This window comes from Hermetia illucens, chromosome 2, assembly GCF_905115235.1.
Source record: "Hermetia illucens chromosome 2, iHerIll2.2.curated.20191125, whole genome shotgun sequence".
Taxonomy (NCBI): domain Eukaryota; kingdom Metazoa; phylum Arthropoda; class Insecta; order Diptera; family Stratiomyidae; genus Hermetia; species Hermetia illucens.
In genome coordinates, this window is record NC_051850.1 from 53,406,138 (window position 1) to 53,421,812 (window position 15,675).

At 43.9% G+C, this 15,675-nt stretch overlaps 1 protein-coding gene across 1 annotated transcript; it reads left to right on the forward strand.

The window, feature by feature from the left end:
• The first annotated feature begins 81 nt into the window (after positions 1-81).
• LOC119648550 (YEATS domain-containing protein 4) lies at positions 82-11,431 on the forward strand. Its single transcript, XM_038050320.1, has 3 exons — positions 82-211; positions 10,445-10,928; positions 10,988-11,431. The coding sequence occupies exons 1-3, from the start codon at positions 155-157 to the stop codon at positions 11,146-11,148; spliced, it is 702 nt and encodes a 233-aa protein (XP_037906248.1). The 5' UTR covers positions 82-154; the 3' UTR covers positions 11,149-11,431.
• The last annotated feature ends 4,244 nt before the right edge of the window (positions 11,432-15,675 follow it).

The window sequence follows — 15,675 nt, forward strand, 5'->3', positions numbered from 1 at the left end:
TACTCGATTTCGATGTAGAATTCACTGGAATTACCTGCGACACTACATTATCCACAAACAACTGTCAACGTTTGTAAACAACCGGTCAGAATGTCAACTGAGTTTCAGTAATTCTGTGGTTTGGTGGTTTTGGTTTATTCGGCTGAACAGCGAAATGAGTAGTTTAAACATTCCTACGGACTTCGGACCCGATTCTGGAGGTAGAGTAAAGGTAATGAAAAAGGATTCGATTCATTCTAGTTATAAATTTGCTATTTATTGAGAAGATGCTAGCAGGCGCCAAAGTTTTGTGTGAAAACCGGCCTCATCCTTCGCTTCGTCTATGTAAATGGAGAAAAGTCCAGAAATTTCGAATATACCTAAACTAATAGGTAAAGCCAGCAAAGAATACTTTTTGTTCTTTTTGTTATACGTACCTTTCCCACCGTTGTCAGAACATTTTTCGGCTTGGATAGCGTTTATTTGCCGGTTTCTATTTTGACTATTCGAATCTGTTAGATCTTCATTTCGGCCGGCCTTTTAGTTGCTAAGCGAATTGTCAATAGCAGGTATTACATGAGCATACTATCGAAGACGCCTCTTGCAACCCCGTATCGATCGCGAATGTCCTCATTTCGAATGTGATCAAGACATGTTTCGCCACTAGTTCAATGTAAGATCTTCGTTTCCATTACCGCGAGACACTGTTCATTGTCTTGTATAGTCGGTCAACACTCAGAAGCACAGAGGGCGGCAGGGTGGACGACATTGCGGTAAATTTTAGATTTGAGTCGCCCCACTTCATCCAGCTTGCACTTAAGCGTGAAGCAATTTTATAACACAGTTCTTCATTGGCTGAGAGTATTGATCCGAGATATTTAAATCGCTAATTTCTCGAGAGGTCACTGCCATTGACAGTGATAGTGCCTGTGTCATGAGGATCGGTCGTCAAAAATTCAGTTCTGTTCAGATTCAATTTGAGACCGTGTTATATGAGGCGATCATTCCATTTTTGAACAAGTTGCTCGGGATCAGCTTTGCTATGCAACGACAGGAAAACATCATCTGCATAAAGCGGTATGTAGGATGTTCCGTGTGTGACCATTCTGGGCACAAAGACGAGTGGTGAGAGGACGTTTTCTTGTCGAACACCGACCGAAACACAAAGTGCTTTTGATACAATCGCCACACTTCGCACTTTACTTTTCGAAAGAGTTCTTCTGGCACTGGGTGTTGTCATAGATCATACCAAATGAGGTTGTGTGGCGCCAGATCAAATGTTTTCTCCACATCCAGAAATGTAATGTAATGCTTCTCATGGTGTTTCTCCACTAGTAACCGCGTAGCGTGTATTGCGTCAGTAGTTCCGGAGTTGGCAAATTTGCTTGATTATTTGAACGGACGGTAATTTCAACATTCTCCTGGACTACCTTTGTTTTTCCATGTTGGAACTGTGGAACTTTCTAGCCAGTCAGATGGTCACTGAGCTATACTGTTGGGTCCCAACTTCTCGCTTTCTAGAACTCAGATGCGGTGTCGTTAAGTCCTGTTGCTCTCCCCGATTTCATTCGTTTTATTTTTTCCTCAACTTGGTGCCGACATGAAGGTCCTGGGGGTTTAACCTGCCGTGTAGGCATAATCCCACGGTTTTATTCTGACACGGATTGATTTGGAGACCACAATCAGAGCACTGCCATGACTGGCACAGCGGTACTGGTTTATACTTTGTGCAACTTCAGAATTCATAGCAGTGGATGAAAGGTATATCTAACACCTCTGCCGCAACTATGTTGTACGGCATCCGAGTTGTACAGCGTAACTCCACGCTTGAGCTCAAAGGAGCTCTGTCCTCCATAACCACAACCACCATGAAACTCCCACAAGCGCGATAACTGCAAATAGCCGAGCCGAGAGCACATCCTCCAGGAATTCTCTTGGAGCATATGCTCTCAGAGGACCATCCCGGTTCCCATGGTACCAGATAACCTCCGGTGAGGGTTCGTGACAAGAGCCATTTCTGATCGCCCTCCTCGAGTACGCGAGTGGCGCTGACAGTTACCTCTCTATGGTTTCACGTGGGTATCTCTCTCGGGGACTTAATCCCACGGTCTTCTTAAGACACGGATTGATTTTGTGACCACAATCAGAGCCTCGTTGGGACAAGCTACAACGGCAACAGTCTATACAGAGTGCATGACTTAGCATTCATACTGGTGGATGCGAGCATCACCTAAATCTTTACCGAACTATGGAGTACGGCACCCGTGTTGATACGCAACACCACGTCGAGGCCCGAAGGTCTCTTCTCGCTTGAACACAACCACAGCCCCCATGAAACTTCCACATTGGGGCCAACCGCAACCAACCGAGCTGTACTCAGATACGACAGGAATTCTCCTGAAGTATAAGAGTCCAGGGGCTACCTCGGTTCCCATGGTACCAGTATACCCCTGGTAAGGTTTCGTGACCGAAGCCACTTCAGATGATTCCCGTGCAGACTCGGGTCTGATCGCCTTTGCTAGGCCTTGGAGCATTCGCCTACTGCATCACGGCCGGCAAGCCAATGCGATACAGCGGTTCCCGGTGCCACCACGTGGAGGTTCTCCTCGGCCACTTGGTTTTGGTTCAGCCGACAGGGTTGCCGCCCCGTCTTCCTCCCCGCCACCTCAGAGCACCAGTGGTACTGACAGTGAAGCCCATAGTGTTTTACGTAGGCACCTGTCGTGAGACTTAATCCTACGGTCCTCTTCAGACACGGATTGATTTTGTGACCACAATCAGAGCCCCGCTGAGACAAGCAACAACGGTACCAGTCTATACCAAGTGCATGGCTTAGCATTCATACTGGTGGATGCAAGAATTACCTAAATCTCTACCGAACTATGGAGTACGGCACCCGTGTTGATACGCAACACCACGTCGAGGCCCGAAGGTCTCTTCTCGCTTGAGCATAACCACAACCACCATGAAACTCCCACTAGGGGGGCCAACCGCAAATAACCGAGCTGTCCTCACATACAACAGGAGTTCACCCGAAGTATGTGAGTCCAGGGGCTTTCCCGGTTCCCATGGTACCAGTATACCCCTGGTAAGGTTTCATGACCAATTTGCCACTTCAGGTGAGTCCCCGTGCAGACTCGGGTCTGATCGCCCTAATTAGGTCTTTGGAGCATTAGCCTACTGAATCACGGCCGGCAAACCAAAGTAATTACAGCGTCTCCCGGTGCCACCACTATGGAGGTTCTCCTCGACCACTTGGTTTTGGTTTGGCCGATAGGGTTGCCGCCCCATCTTCCTCACCGCCACCTCTGAGCACCAGTGGTATTGACAGGTGGAATTGCTCGAAATGTCACTAATGCTCATGGAAGTTGAAGATGAACTAATTCTTCAGTTGAAATCTGCTCGAAATATTCTCGCCATCTATCCGTCGCGCTCTTGTCATTAACGCAACAGAAGTGTTCGCACACATGATGCGTTGGTATCGGGTTTCGACAAGTCAATACAGATGTCTCTTCCCATCCCGAGGGGCCAATTTATCATAAAGATCTTTGTAATGGACCACTCGGGTGGAAGCTATCGATTTCTTTCCTTTCCGAGTGGCATTCTGGGCGATTGGCCTGGATTTTATCATCGAAAAAATTGCGGTAGAGGTGTTTTTTTTCGCGCAACTTGAAGATCATCCAAGTGTCTCGCTTACCTAACTTGGTGTCCCCGAAGGTTGCATAAGCCGCTTTGTGAATTGTGTCTTTAACTTGGTTCCACGATTCTTCTACATTCGCAATAGTTGGTAATTGCGTAAGTGAGAGCATTTCTTCTTTCTTCTTAACAAAATCGCGACCACTTAATGCTCTGTTAAACTCCTCCAACGCGGTCTGAAGATCAAAAAAAAAAAGGTATATCATCTTTGCTCCGTCCCTCCCGGTTGAGGTTCACTAAGGAAGTGCAGGGGGGCTTACCGTGAATTGGTTTTTGTATGAATACTTAGGCATTTAGTTTTCTCAATTTCAATATTTATTCCTGCTTTTACGCACGGGTGCCGAGCTAACGCAGTTTATTCTGCTTGGCCTAGCATATATGAGTTATTGTCCATGACATGTCATTCGCAAATTGCTGATTCTCCAGTCGAATAAATGGAATATATTTGGATCACCTCGATCCTACGGTACTAGCTTTGGAGAGGCAGGAGAAAACTGTAGAATGGTAGGGTGAAATGTCAATGTATCCAAAAATCAGTAATACGGAAGTATCATAATGACTGGAAGGAAGCACAAAGCGGCATTGAAGAATGATGCAACGAGCTACAAAACACCAGAAGGATAACGTTAACTGTGAAGAGACAAGTAAATTGCGTATACTAAATTAGCAGGAAGATACCATTTGAAGGGCTCTAAAATGACAGAAGAAAATTGTAGGGAAAGCTGAAATACCAGAAAGGAGTTTCGAGATTATAACGAAACAAAACGAGAAAATAGCCACCTGGCAGAAGGAGGAAAAATGCAGATGTAAAGAAAAGGAGGAAAGCTTCCTGACGCTATAATGAAAGGACAGAATAGTGCGATGTGATACAGCAAAAAGCCACCAGACAGCAGGAAGTTACTCCAAAAGCTGAAGGGCAAAGTGCAGAATCTCTACATCCCATGAGTATACCTGGCAGAACACTACAAAACTGGAGGCGTTGAGTATTCGAGAATAGATAAACCGGAAAATGGGCAATGTGAAGAGGCACGTTAATTACTCTAAGAAGAACATACTCTTATAGACTAGAGGTCACAATAAAATGTGGAAAACGGCCAGCAACTTAGCAGCTCCATAAAATCTGCTTACTGACCGGAAAATGATGATTCGTTAAGTTATGAAGTCGATGAATTTAGCGCTAATATTCATTTCCGAAAGTGAATGTTATAATCCAAATGGTGGAAAACCTGTAACACAAAATTAAAAGATATATTGCAAACGGAAGTAAGTTACCAGAAGGGATCAAATAATAGAAACGAAATCAATATGATTTCAAGAATAAAAACTGTGGAAAAATGAAATTATTGAAGGACGAATTTGGTAGAAGAGAAGAAAACAAGTAGAACGTGCGAATATTGTGCATTACGCAATGCCATGATGTGTGTTCTTTAAGAGCTATAACAAAGAGATGACTTTGGGCAAGTAAGGCGTTTAATAGTGCGGTCGGCACGTCTGAATCAATTGTGCTGTTTTCCTCAATTATAGGGTTGATTACCATCTAACTTATCAAGCAATTATTATTTCGATCGATTTTTTTTTTGGTTGTTTTCCATGTACTTCGATGTCCCGATCAATTTTATCAAGTGAGTTAGCGCGAATTGCATGTCTATACGGTCGAAAACGCCTCTCTTGCGATTTTCCCACAATGGATATCCGCGGATGTTCTCATTTCGAATATAATCATGGCAAGCTGCGCCACTGGTCCAATGCAGCATCTTTGTCTCCATTACTGTGAGACTCCGTTCAGTGTCATTGTTAGTCGGCCAGCATTCGGAACCATCGAGAACGACATGACCGTCAACGCTGCGATTAATTTTGAATTGAAATTGTTCGTTGATGCGTCGTTAACAAATTACGCCATTTGTGGAAGACCACTTCATTCAAGTTGCGGTGATGCATAAATGTAATTTGTATGTAATGTAATTTCACAAAGCATTGCAACATCATCATTGGCTAATAGCATTGATCTCAGATACTTACATCCGTCATTTTTGGGCAGGTCGCTATTACTAACAGTAATAGTGTCTTTCAGACTGAATGGACAATTGAAAAGCTCACTGAGCCAGACTGTTTGGTCCCAGCTTTTCTCTAATAAAGCTCTCTTCCACCGCCTCGAGTGTCCAGTACATCGTAAAGGTATTTATAGTGGGTTGTTCGGGTAAAACCGATCGTTTGTTTCCTAGTTTGCAATATTATAGGTTTGACAAATGGCCAGTATTTTGTCGACGGGAAACTTATGATAGAAACATTTCCCTTCATGGACCTTCATTTGCCCATCGTCATTCCAAAGCCTTCAGTCAGTGTTGATGGGAAAATGGCGACGTCTTATGAGAATAAGTATAATAGATTTGCGTTTTACTGTTTCCACTATAAAATGTGAGAAGATGAGACAACTATTTAATGGATCATGTATTAGTCTCGTGATTGTCGGTAGAATCAGAAATACGCTCGCCAAGCACATTAAGGGCTCTAAGGAATTTTCCCCCATGGTCCACTTGGCGTCTGCCTTTTCGTCAACATGACCATTAAGATTATCCGCAATGACGACTGACATATTACCAGTCTTTATGTTGAGTAGTTGACAGAAGGCGTCTTTTTCGGCATCGAGTCGACCTGTCGGGAGCTGTCACCAAGAGAGTTCAGGTAGGATTTAGCATAATTAAGTAATTCTTATTATATTTTACGAACGAAGATGGTGAGCAATGTGGATCTGTAAAAGGAATAATGATGCGGTGGCGAAAGGATGTGCTGAAATAGGATGTTAGGATCACATTCGAAGGAGGTGATAGGAACAAAGCCTATTTCGGATGACGTCAGGCAAATATTGTATCCATCCAGTGAAAGCAAGAAGACGAGATTTGACTTAAGAACTAACTCAGTTAGCTACCCCAAAAAACAATTTGTGTTACATCGACACAGGCACACAAATAATAAAGTGGCGTGAAGCAATAACAAATACAGAAGGACTGTTTAAATGCTTGAAACTCCACAGAGGAGTCAACAAAAGACACATAGCGAAGAAAAAATGTAACTAACTTTATTATAAAAGGCGCTTTGGAAGTCTGAGGGTTTTCCATAACAATGCCCAGATAGAGAATGGAAGTTTCGGCATTCACTTAATATTAAAAGGCACGAAAAATTGTTGTTCTCAATGTCTATATCTATTTGTAGCGGATCGTACCAGATATTGCACGTGTCAGACAAAAATGGTATAATTGGTTAGAAGTTACTGTATGGCTCAGAATGTAGGCATCAGCATCTTATATGACTAGAAGTCCTTCCAGAGAGTCCCAAGTCGTACCTTCATATTTTTTATCGAATTTACGTTGCATTCCAACAAGATAACCCTTACATTCACATTAGTCGTGGAACTATTGACTTGTTTGGATGATGGATATTGCATGATTAGCTCATCATTATCATCAACGGCGCAACAACCGGTATCCGGTCTAGGCCTGCCTTAATAAGGAACTCCAGATATCCCGGTTTTGCGCCAAGGTCCATCAATTCGATATCCCTAGAAGCTGTCTGGCGTCCTGACCTACGCGATCTGCCTTGTTTTCTTTTTCTACCATCGATATTGCCCTTATAGACTTTCCGGGCTGGATCATCCTCACCCATACAGATAAAGTGACCCGCCCACCGTAACCTATTGAGCCGGATTTTATCCACAACCTGACGATCATGGTATCGCGCATAGATTTCGTCGTTATGTAGGCTACGGTGTTTTGTTAGTTAACGCTCTGGGCTTCATATTTGGGCAAACAGGAGGAGAACCTCGAAAGAAGAACCTGGACAAAAACTGAATCATCAGATTTGATACCGAGTCAAAATCACAAAAGCTATTGTGTGTCGTGTTGCTATAGCACTTCTCTGTGTAGGGTCCATATAACCAACCAACCAATAGAAAATGGATAAAGAACCATTACGATATTTTTCGAATCGTCGCCTTCTACTACTGATTTTGGCACCAAGCTGGAAAATTTCTATCATCATCATCATCAACGGCGCAACAACCGGTATCCGGTCTAGGCCTGCCTTAATAAGGAACTCCAGACATCCCGGTTTTGCGTCGAGGTCCACCAATTCGATATCCCTAAAAGCTGTCTGGCGTCCTGGCCCACGCCATCGCTCCATCTTAGGCAGGGTCTGCCTCGTCTTCTTTTCCTACCATAGATATTGCCCTTATAGACTTTCCGGGTGGGATCATCTTCATCCATACGGATTAAGTGACCCGCCCACCTTAACCTATTGAGCCGGATTTTATCCACAACCGGACGGTCATGGTATCGCTCATAGATTTCGTTATTGTGTAGGCTACGGAATCGTCCATCCTCATGTAGGGGGCGAAAAATTCTTCGGAGGATTCTTCTCTCGAACGCGGCCAAGAGTTCGCAATTTTTCTTGCTAAGAACCCAAGTTTCCGAGGAATACATGAGGACTGGCAAGATCATAGTCTTGTACAGTAAGAGCTTTGACCCTATGGTGAGACGTTTCGAGCGGAACAGTCTTTGTAAGCTGAAATAGGCTCTGTTGGCTGACAACAACCGTGCGCGAATTTCATCATCGTAGTTGTTATCGGTTGTGATTTTCGACCCTAGATAGGAGAAATTGTCAACGGTCTCAAAGTTGTATTCTCCTATCCTTATTCTTGTTCGTGTTTGTGTTTGACCAGTGCGGTTTAATGTTGTTGGTTGATTCGTCTTCGGTGCTGACGTTGCCACCATATATTTTGTCTTGCCGTCATTGATGTGCAGCCCAAGATCTCGCGCCGCCTGCTCGATCTGGATGAAGACCGTTTGTACGTCTCGGGTGGTTCTTCCCATGATGTCGATATCGTCAGCATAGGCCAGTAGTTGGGTGGACTTGAAGAGGATCGTACCTCTTGCATCCACCTCAGCATCACGGATCACTTTAAAGAGGACGCATGATAGCGCATCCCCTTGTCGTAGACCGTTGTTGATGTCGGATGGTCTTGAGAGTGATCCTGCTGCTTTTATCTGGCCTCACACATTGGTCAGGGTCAGCCTAGTCAGTCTTATTAATTTCGTCGGGATACCGAATTCTCTCATGGCCGTGTACAGTTTTACCCTGGCTATGCTATCATAGGCGGCTTTAAAGTCGATGAACAGATGGTGCAACTGTTGTCCATATTCCAACAGTTTTTCCATCGCCTGCCGCAGAGAGAAAATCTGATCTGTTGCTGATTTGCCTGGAGTGAAGCCTCTTTGGTATGGGCCAATGATGTTCTGAGCGTATGGGGCTATCCGGCCTAGCAAGATAGTGGAGAATATCTTATAGATGGTACTCAGCAACGTGATACCTCTATAATTACTGCACTGTGTGATATCTCCCTTTTTATGTATGAGACAGATTATGCCTCGTTGGCAATCGTCAGGCATTGATTCGCTGCCCCATATCTTGAGCACAAGTTGATGAACCACTTGGTGTAACTGGTTGCCTCCATATTTAACCAATTCGGCTGTAATTCCATCGGCTCCTGGCGACTTATGATTTTTTAGCCGATGAATTGCACGGACTGTTTCTCCTAAACTTGGTGGTGGCAGTATTTGTCCGTCGTCTTCAGTTGGCGGGACCTCCAACTCGCCGATGTTCTGGTTGTTCAGTAGCTCATCAAAGTACTCAACCCATCGCTCTAATATGCCCATTCTGTCGGAAATTAGATTTCCCTCTTTGTCTCGGCAGGATGAGCATCGAGGTGTATAAGGCTTCATCCTGCGGACTTGTTGGTAAAACTTCCGCGCCTGGTGCGGTTGCTCCCTGTACTTTTCTAGTTCACAGACTTGTTGGTTCTCCCAGGCTTCCTTTTTCCGTCTGTGAAGTCGCTTCTCCGCTCGACGGAGTTCGTGATAAGTCTCTGCGCGTGCCCACGTTCTTTGGGAATGCAACATTACTCGGTATGCGGCATTCTTCCGTTCCGTTGCTAGCTTACATTCATCGTCAAACCAGCCGTTCCGACTCCTTTTGCGGTTGGGGCCAAGTATATTTGTGGCCGTATCCATGATAACGTTCTTCAGGTGATTGTGAAGATCATTAGTTGATGCTTCATCTCCAGGTTCTCTGTTGACTGCGGTTATTGCGGCATCCATTTCCCTCTTATAGGTGTCGCGGAGGGTTGTGTTGTGGATGGCTTCAGTGTTCACTCTCACCTGATTGTCATAGGGGATTCTAGGTGGTATTATTATTCGAGCTCGGAGCACCATGCCAACGAGATAGTGATCCGAGTCTATATTGGCCCCCCTATATGTTCTGACATTCATCAAGGCTGAGAGGTGGCGGCGTTCGATCAACACGTGGTCAATTTGGTTGAAAGTGGTCCCGTCTGGAGAGGCCCACGTATGTTTGTGGACCGCTTTCCGCGCAAACCAGGTCCTTCCAACAACCATTTCGTGTGACCCTGCTAATTGAATAGTCCGCAGTCCGTTATCATTTGTTTGTTTGAAAATTTCTATAACAAATGCAAATGAGAACCAATACCAATGACGAAGCACAAAATCCAACTGCGATCTTGTCTGAGAATCGCACCCCCATTCTATAAAAATTCAAAGCTTGCCTGGGCAGTTTCAACTCCTGTGTATAGTCTTGTTGCACTGTAGGTCATCCGTATGAAAAAGTCTAAACTTTCCTTTCTAATTTAGAAAATTCTAGTAACATCACAAAATTATACATTTTTAAATAAAACTATTATTTATGTTAAATGATTTGATAGGGTCTGACCATCGTGAAACCCATAGTCTATGGCAACATTGCTCGGTCATTTGGAAAAAAACGTGAAGAAGATGGACACACACATCAATGGACGGTCTACGTAAAACCTTACTACAACGAGGACATGTCCGCTTACGTGAAAAAAGTGCACTTCAAACTCCATGAAAGCTACGCAAATCCAAACCGGATCGTCACGAAACCTCCCTACGAAGTGACAGAAACCGGCTGGGGTGAATTCGAAGTGGTTATAAAGATATATTTCCATGATCCTATCGAACGTCCTGTTACTTTGTATCATATCTTGAAACTCTTCCAATCGCCTGTTGTGGAACCTGAAAGTTCACTATCCTTAGCTGACAGCAAGAAGGGTCTTGTATCCGAAGCATATGAAGAGATCGTTTTCCAAGAACCTACACAGCTCATGCAACATTACTTAACGAATGTCCAGCCAATAACATCTGGACCCTGGAAACATGACACAGATTGTAAGTTTCATTTATGCAGAAATGTTCATTGTTGAAAGCAATAATTTGATTTTTTTCAGTTGAGAAGAAAAAAGTGAGAACACTACAGAACATTGTAGAGGTGAAGGGGAAAATCAAGTCAGAAATTGTTGTGCTCAAGGATAAATTGAAATTGGCGCGAGAAACTATTGAGAAGTTTAAAAACGAATTGGCTAAGGTGCAAAAAGTTCCGGTGCCATAGATTAAGATGTCCTGTGAAATTCTCAAGTAGTTTATTGCAATTTTTGTAAGTTATGACGATATTAATTTAACCCGTTTTAGTAAGTATTACTCCTGTTTTTTATTGACCCTATTTGCGTCCATACGCGGATTTTTTTATTGTTATGCTTTGCTCATTGAAATATTTCACTAAAGTACTAGAAAAAGTGTTATAAATGCGCTGAAGGTGTTATTGTAACTGTAACCCTTCGATCTCAAAATAAAGAAAAAGGTGATGGTTATAACATACACCTACAGTATAGGAACTCAGTAATGTGTAAAGAGTGTTTTTTAATAGGATTGGGTTGTGTCGGGCCAGCCTGTTGGCTTATCGTATGTTCTACCAAAGTTCATTTGCTTGGAAAGTCCCATACGAGTCACTAGGCCGAGGAGATAAGCTGCCAAGTATACTTGATTCAGCCCTTCTTCGGTGGTTGTTATTCCCTTGGTGGTATATCTCCAATGTAAAATCGCGGAGCAATTCAATATGGTGTTCGGGGTGTTTCGTTCTCTTCTATGCAAAGTCTACTTATTGAGTTTTCATTATAGACGTTCATTGTATGTAGGTAGGTAACGGCGCAAAAAGGCGTGTGTGTATGTAGTATAGGAATCTAAGAATTGTTTTCCCTATACGCCACGCTGACCAGATACCCAGAGCAGTTCCATCGTGTTGAATCTAGATATAAAGCTCCAACCTGTCCTACATTCTTGGACGTCTTTTAAGATGATCGATATATTGCTGAACGAGTGCCTCCTCGCAAATGTTGCGTGGAACCAGTCTTCTTAGCGGGAAAGATGTTCTTTGGATTTGGTTTGAAGGCTACCTTACCTTTCTGCCAAGAAGAAGGTATGAAGCGCACAGCAAGGCCTGGTGAGTAAATATTTCCTTGAAATTGCTCTAGATGCTCTATACCCTCCTTTAGCATTGCTGAGTAGATGCCATCCATGTCAGGTACTGAAATGATCAAGGAATAGTATAGTAGCTCTTGTTTTTTCAGTGGTAGTCAACCGCTCCGGCAATTAACCAGTTTCTCTTGCAACACTTTCGTTTGTTGTTTGCAGAAACCGCTAATTCTCTGCCATCTGGCTCTGAACTTGTAATGTTCACCTAAAAAGGTCTTTATACTCCGGTAGAACTCACACTAATGAGAGGCATCCGCCAATTTTATGACCGAAGGATTGGAACTTCAAAGGCTTCGTCTCCTGAAAATCTGAGACAAAAGAGACTGGTTGAAGGTGTGATCCGTCGTGCATTTTCTTCTTGAGCATCTTATGCGGTATTCGTGTTTGCTCCCGCAGGGCTTTCCACAATCAAAAACAACAGTGAAACAGTAAATAGAAAGGTGCCGCTAAGAATCCTATTATTTTATTTTGATTAGACCCAGAATGTCCATACAATTATTGAGAAGTGTACGCACATACCAAAAATCAACCTTTTCTCATCTATGATAGTCTACAAAACAAGTGTGGAAGAAAAGGAAGACCTACCTAAGAAAAAGGATTAGATCCTCTAGATAATGAGGGTGAATAAAATAATTAGAGGGGATTCTTACAATAATTGCTATTGTGTTTCATTTGTGTTTGCGTAGTATTGGGGGGGGGACATGATTTCGATGAAGGTAAGCTCCTGCACAAATTTCGATTTAAAAGTGATGCTTTTGCTGAAACGCTGCATAATCTAATAAGCTCGTAGTAAATGGACCAACCTAACATTACTGAAAGAGAAAAAATGAAGAGGTATCAGGACCGTTTCAGAAATTTTTTTTATCATCAGCAGTGGAACCATCTTGCAGAATAGTTTTGTCAATACATAATTTTAAATCCCTTAGATCAAAATTCACAAATCTGTCATCAGCCATTCCAAGAAGCGCAATTAGCTCTGTGGTGCGCCATTTTGATGCCACAAACTCCTAAGACCATGAGTGCTGTGGTAAAAGCAAAAGAGAAGAGTCCAGCTTGCTCAGAACTTCCGAGCGAGCCCGCAGCATTCAAGCAGCTCTCCTACCCTACTGCTTGAAATCTCTCTGAGATCTTCAATGGATGGTTTACCTAGTGTCCGTAGCCTGGCTCTAGTTAGAGCTGGACAATTCCAAAGGAAGAGTCTCAGGGTTTCTCTATCTTCTCCGTAGCTTCGACAATGGAAATTGTAGGATATGCGGAGTCTGGCAGCATGATTCCCTAGAGATCAGTGCCACGTGCAGACCGCTGTAATTGCAAGAGCTCTCGCATTCGGGTTTTGTTACAGGCGGGGGAATCCTCTTTGACTTGCCATAGGTGGCGAGCCTTCGCCATCTGAGTTCCGCGACTGCTTAATAGTGCGATTAGACTCCAGACCTTGACAGTCGCCAGCTGGGCACAGATTGTGCCCGCCAGTCCATCAACCCCTTCATACCCCTCTATACTCCTATGACCGCAAACCTAAAGAAAGCCGACTTTGAGCGTGCTGCTCAGACTGTTCAGCGCATTTCTGCACTGCTCCACCAACCTTAATGACAGCTTGCCTGACAGTCCAATGAGCTATATTATGCTTGCGTCTCAGATCATGCCCCAGCCATCGATAGGTTTCCAGTATCGTTAATACATCCGCTTGGACTAGTCTGGAGAATCCTGGGAGGTCGTACGACTCGGGTAAACTGTGTGTCCAAGAAAACTCTCACAGACCATCTGTGACCCGTCAGTGAAGAATACGGTGTCATAGTTTTGCGACACGCCGACGGTCTTCTTTGTTCATTAAGCTGCGGAAGGTGAAATCCGGGTACCCTTGTCTTGTTTGTGGTTTTGGTTATGCCGAGTCCGCCTCTTGCGATCCACCGGTATACCTTTCCTGATGTCACTTATAATGGATAGAAACATCCCTGACATCAATATCACCAAGTCGTCGACATACGCCACCACCTTCACCCCAATATATCCAATATGCGTAAAATTTAGTCCATCAGTATGAACCAGAGCACCCGAGAGATGGCGCCAACCTGGAGTATGTCTTTGCTCACAGCTTTGATCAAGTGGCTACCTCGCAGATCAGACTGGATTATCCTAGTTTTTAGCATGGATATTATCCAATGCGTAAGGTACCCCTCCAATCCAATATTGGTCAAGCCTTTCTTGATAACGTTGGTACTAACGTTGTTGAATACTCCCTCCATGCTCAGGAAAGCTGCTAGCGCATATTGATTATACTGTAGTTATCGCTCAACCGTGCGAATTACCTCGTAGAGAGCGGCTTCTGTGGATTTGCCTTTGAGGTAGGCGGCATTCTCTCCATAATCGCCCTTAAGTGAATGTCTAGGACGCGCTCTATGGTCCTCAACACGAAAGAGATGAGGCTGATTGGTAAAAACCCCTTCGCGGATCTCCAAGGCTGTGGGATGTATCCCAAAGAGATGCAGCTCCAGTAAATCTCAACATTATGCCATCTGAGCCCGGGGATTTAAATGCAGGAAAGCTGTTTATAATTCAGCCGATTTTATTCTTCGTACTTAACGATTTGATAGCGTCACACGACGGGGCTGCATACCCTCCAAGCAAAGCTCTGACTCGCACTCCTCGCTGACGAGAAAGTGCGACTGAACCAGCAGCTGTAGAATTCCACCAGAAGATTCCACCCAGGAGCTTGCCACTTTTTAAAAAAGGTTCTTATTGAGCTTCGATTCGCGGATGCTTTCAATGGTCTGACAATGGGCCAACCAGGATCGCTTGACAGTCTTGATAGTCGATTTGTATTTTTTCAGGTAGCCCTTATATGACAGCCAATATTGGTCAGCTTCCTTCAGCGGTAATCTCTTCGTACTGTATTTAGCAGGGCACGCGACCTTAAAGGCGTTTTCGAGTACCTTTTCCAGAGCTCTGACCTTTGACGGCGGCGTGATCTAGATTGAAAAGTATCCATCTGTGATCCGAGAAAGATCTCTGGCCAGACAATCTCCAGTTCTCTACCCTAAGAATCCTATTGTCGGTTAGTAGGGTGATATTAAGGACCTCCTCTAACCGTTATAGTTCTATGAGCTGGGAATATATCATAGAAGGTTACTATTACTTACTAGGTTACTACAGGGGCAACCTTGTTACACACCAATTTATTTGTGTTAATAATAAAATTAAAGAATGAAACACCTCTTTCGTTGATTGCTGAGCTACCCCAAAGTGTATACCTTACATTGTCGCCGCAACCTATCAACAGGTTGGTCTTTTTTGTTGCGGTGGTGGATGTCAAATGTTTCAGTTCTTGTGGCGGAGCCGATCGGTCGTGAGTCATGTATGCTGAGGAAATATACACATTTTCCGCTTCCGCCTGCTCCACTTTGACCACGACTAGGTCGCTGGAAACCAGGTCCAGAAACATAAAATTGTGCAGAGTCTTGCTGGCGAGAATACATGCTCTAAGTCTGTCTCTTGTACTGGGGGATAAATTATAATATTTGCTTCGTAGCCAGGGATCCTGTATTAGTACGATGTCGATGTCTTCCTCTAAGAGGAAGACCAGCATATTAGCTGTAGATTTATTCGCGCT

Excerpts from the sequence above, each read along its gene's own strand:
- LOC119648550 (XM_038050320.1), top strand. The coding sequence starts at position 155 with ATGAGTAGTTTAAACATTCCTACGGACTTCGGACCCGATTCTGGAGGT. Across the intron at positions 212-10,444 it reads ATTCTGGAGGTAGAGTAAAG|GGTCTGACCATCGTGAAACC; the intron begins GTAATGAAAAAG and ends ATGATTTGATAG. Across the intron at positions 10,929-10,987 it reads CTGGAAACATGACACAGATT|TTGAGAAGAAAAAAGTGAGA; the intron begins GTAAGTTTCATT and ends GATTTTTTTCAG.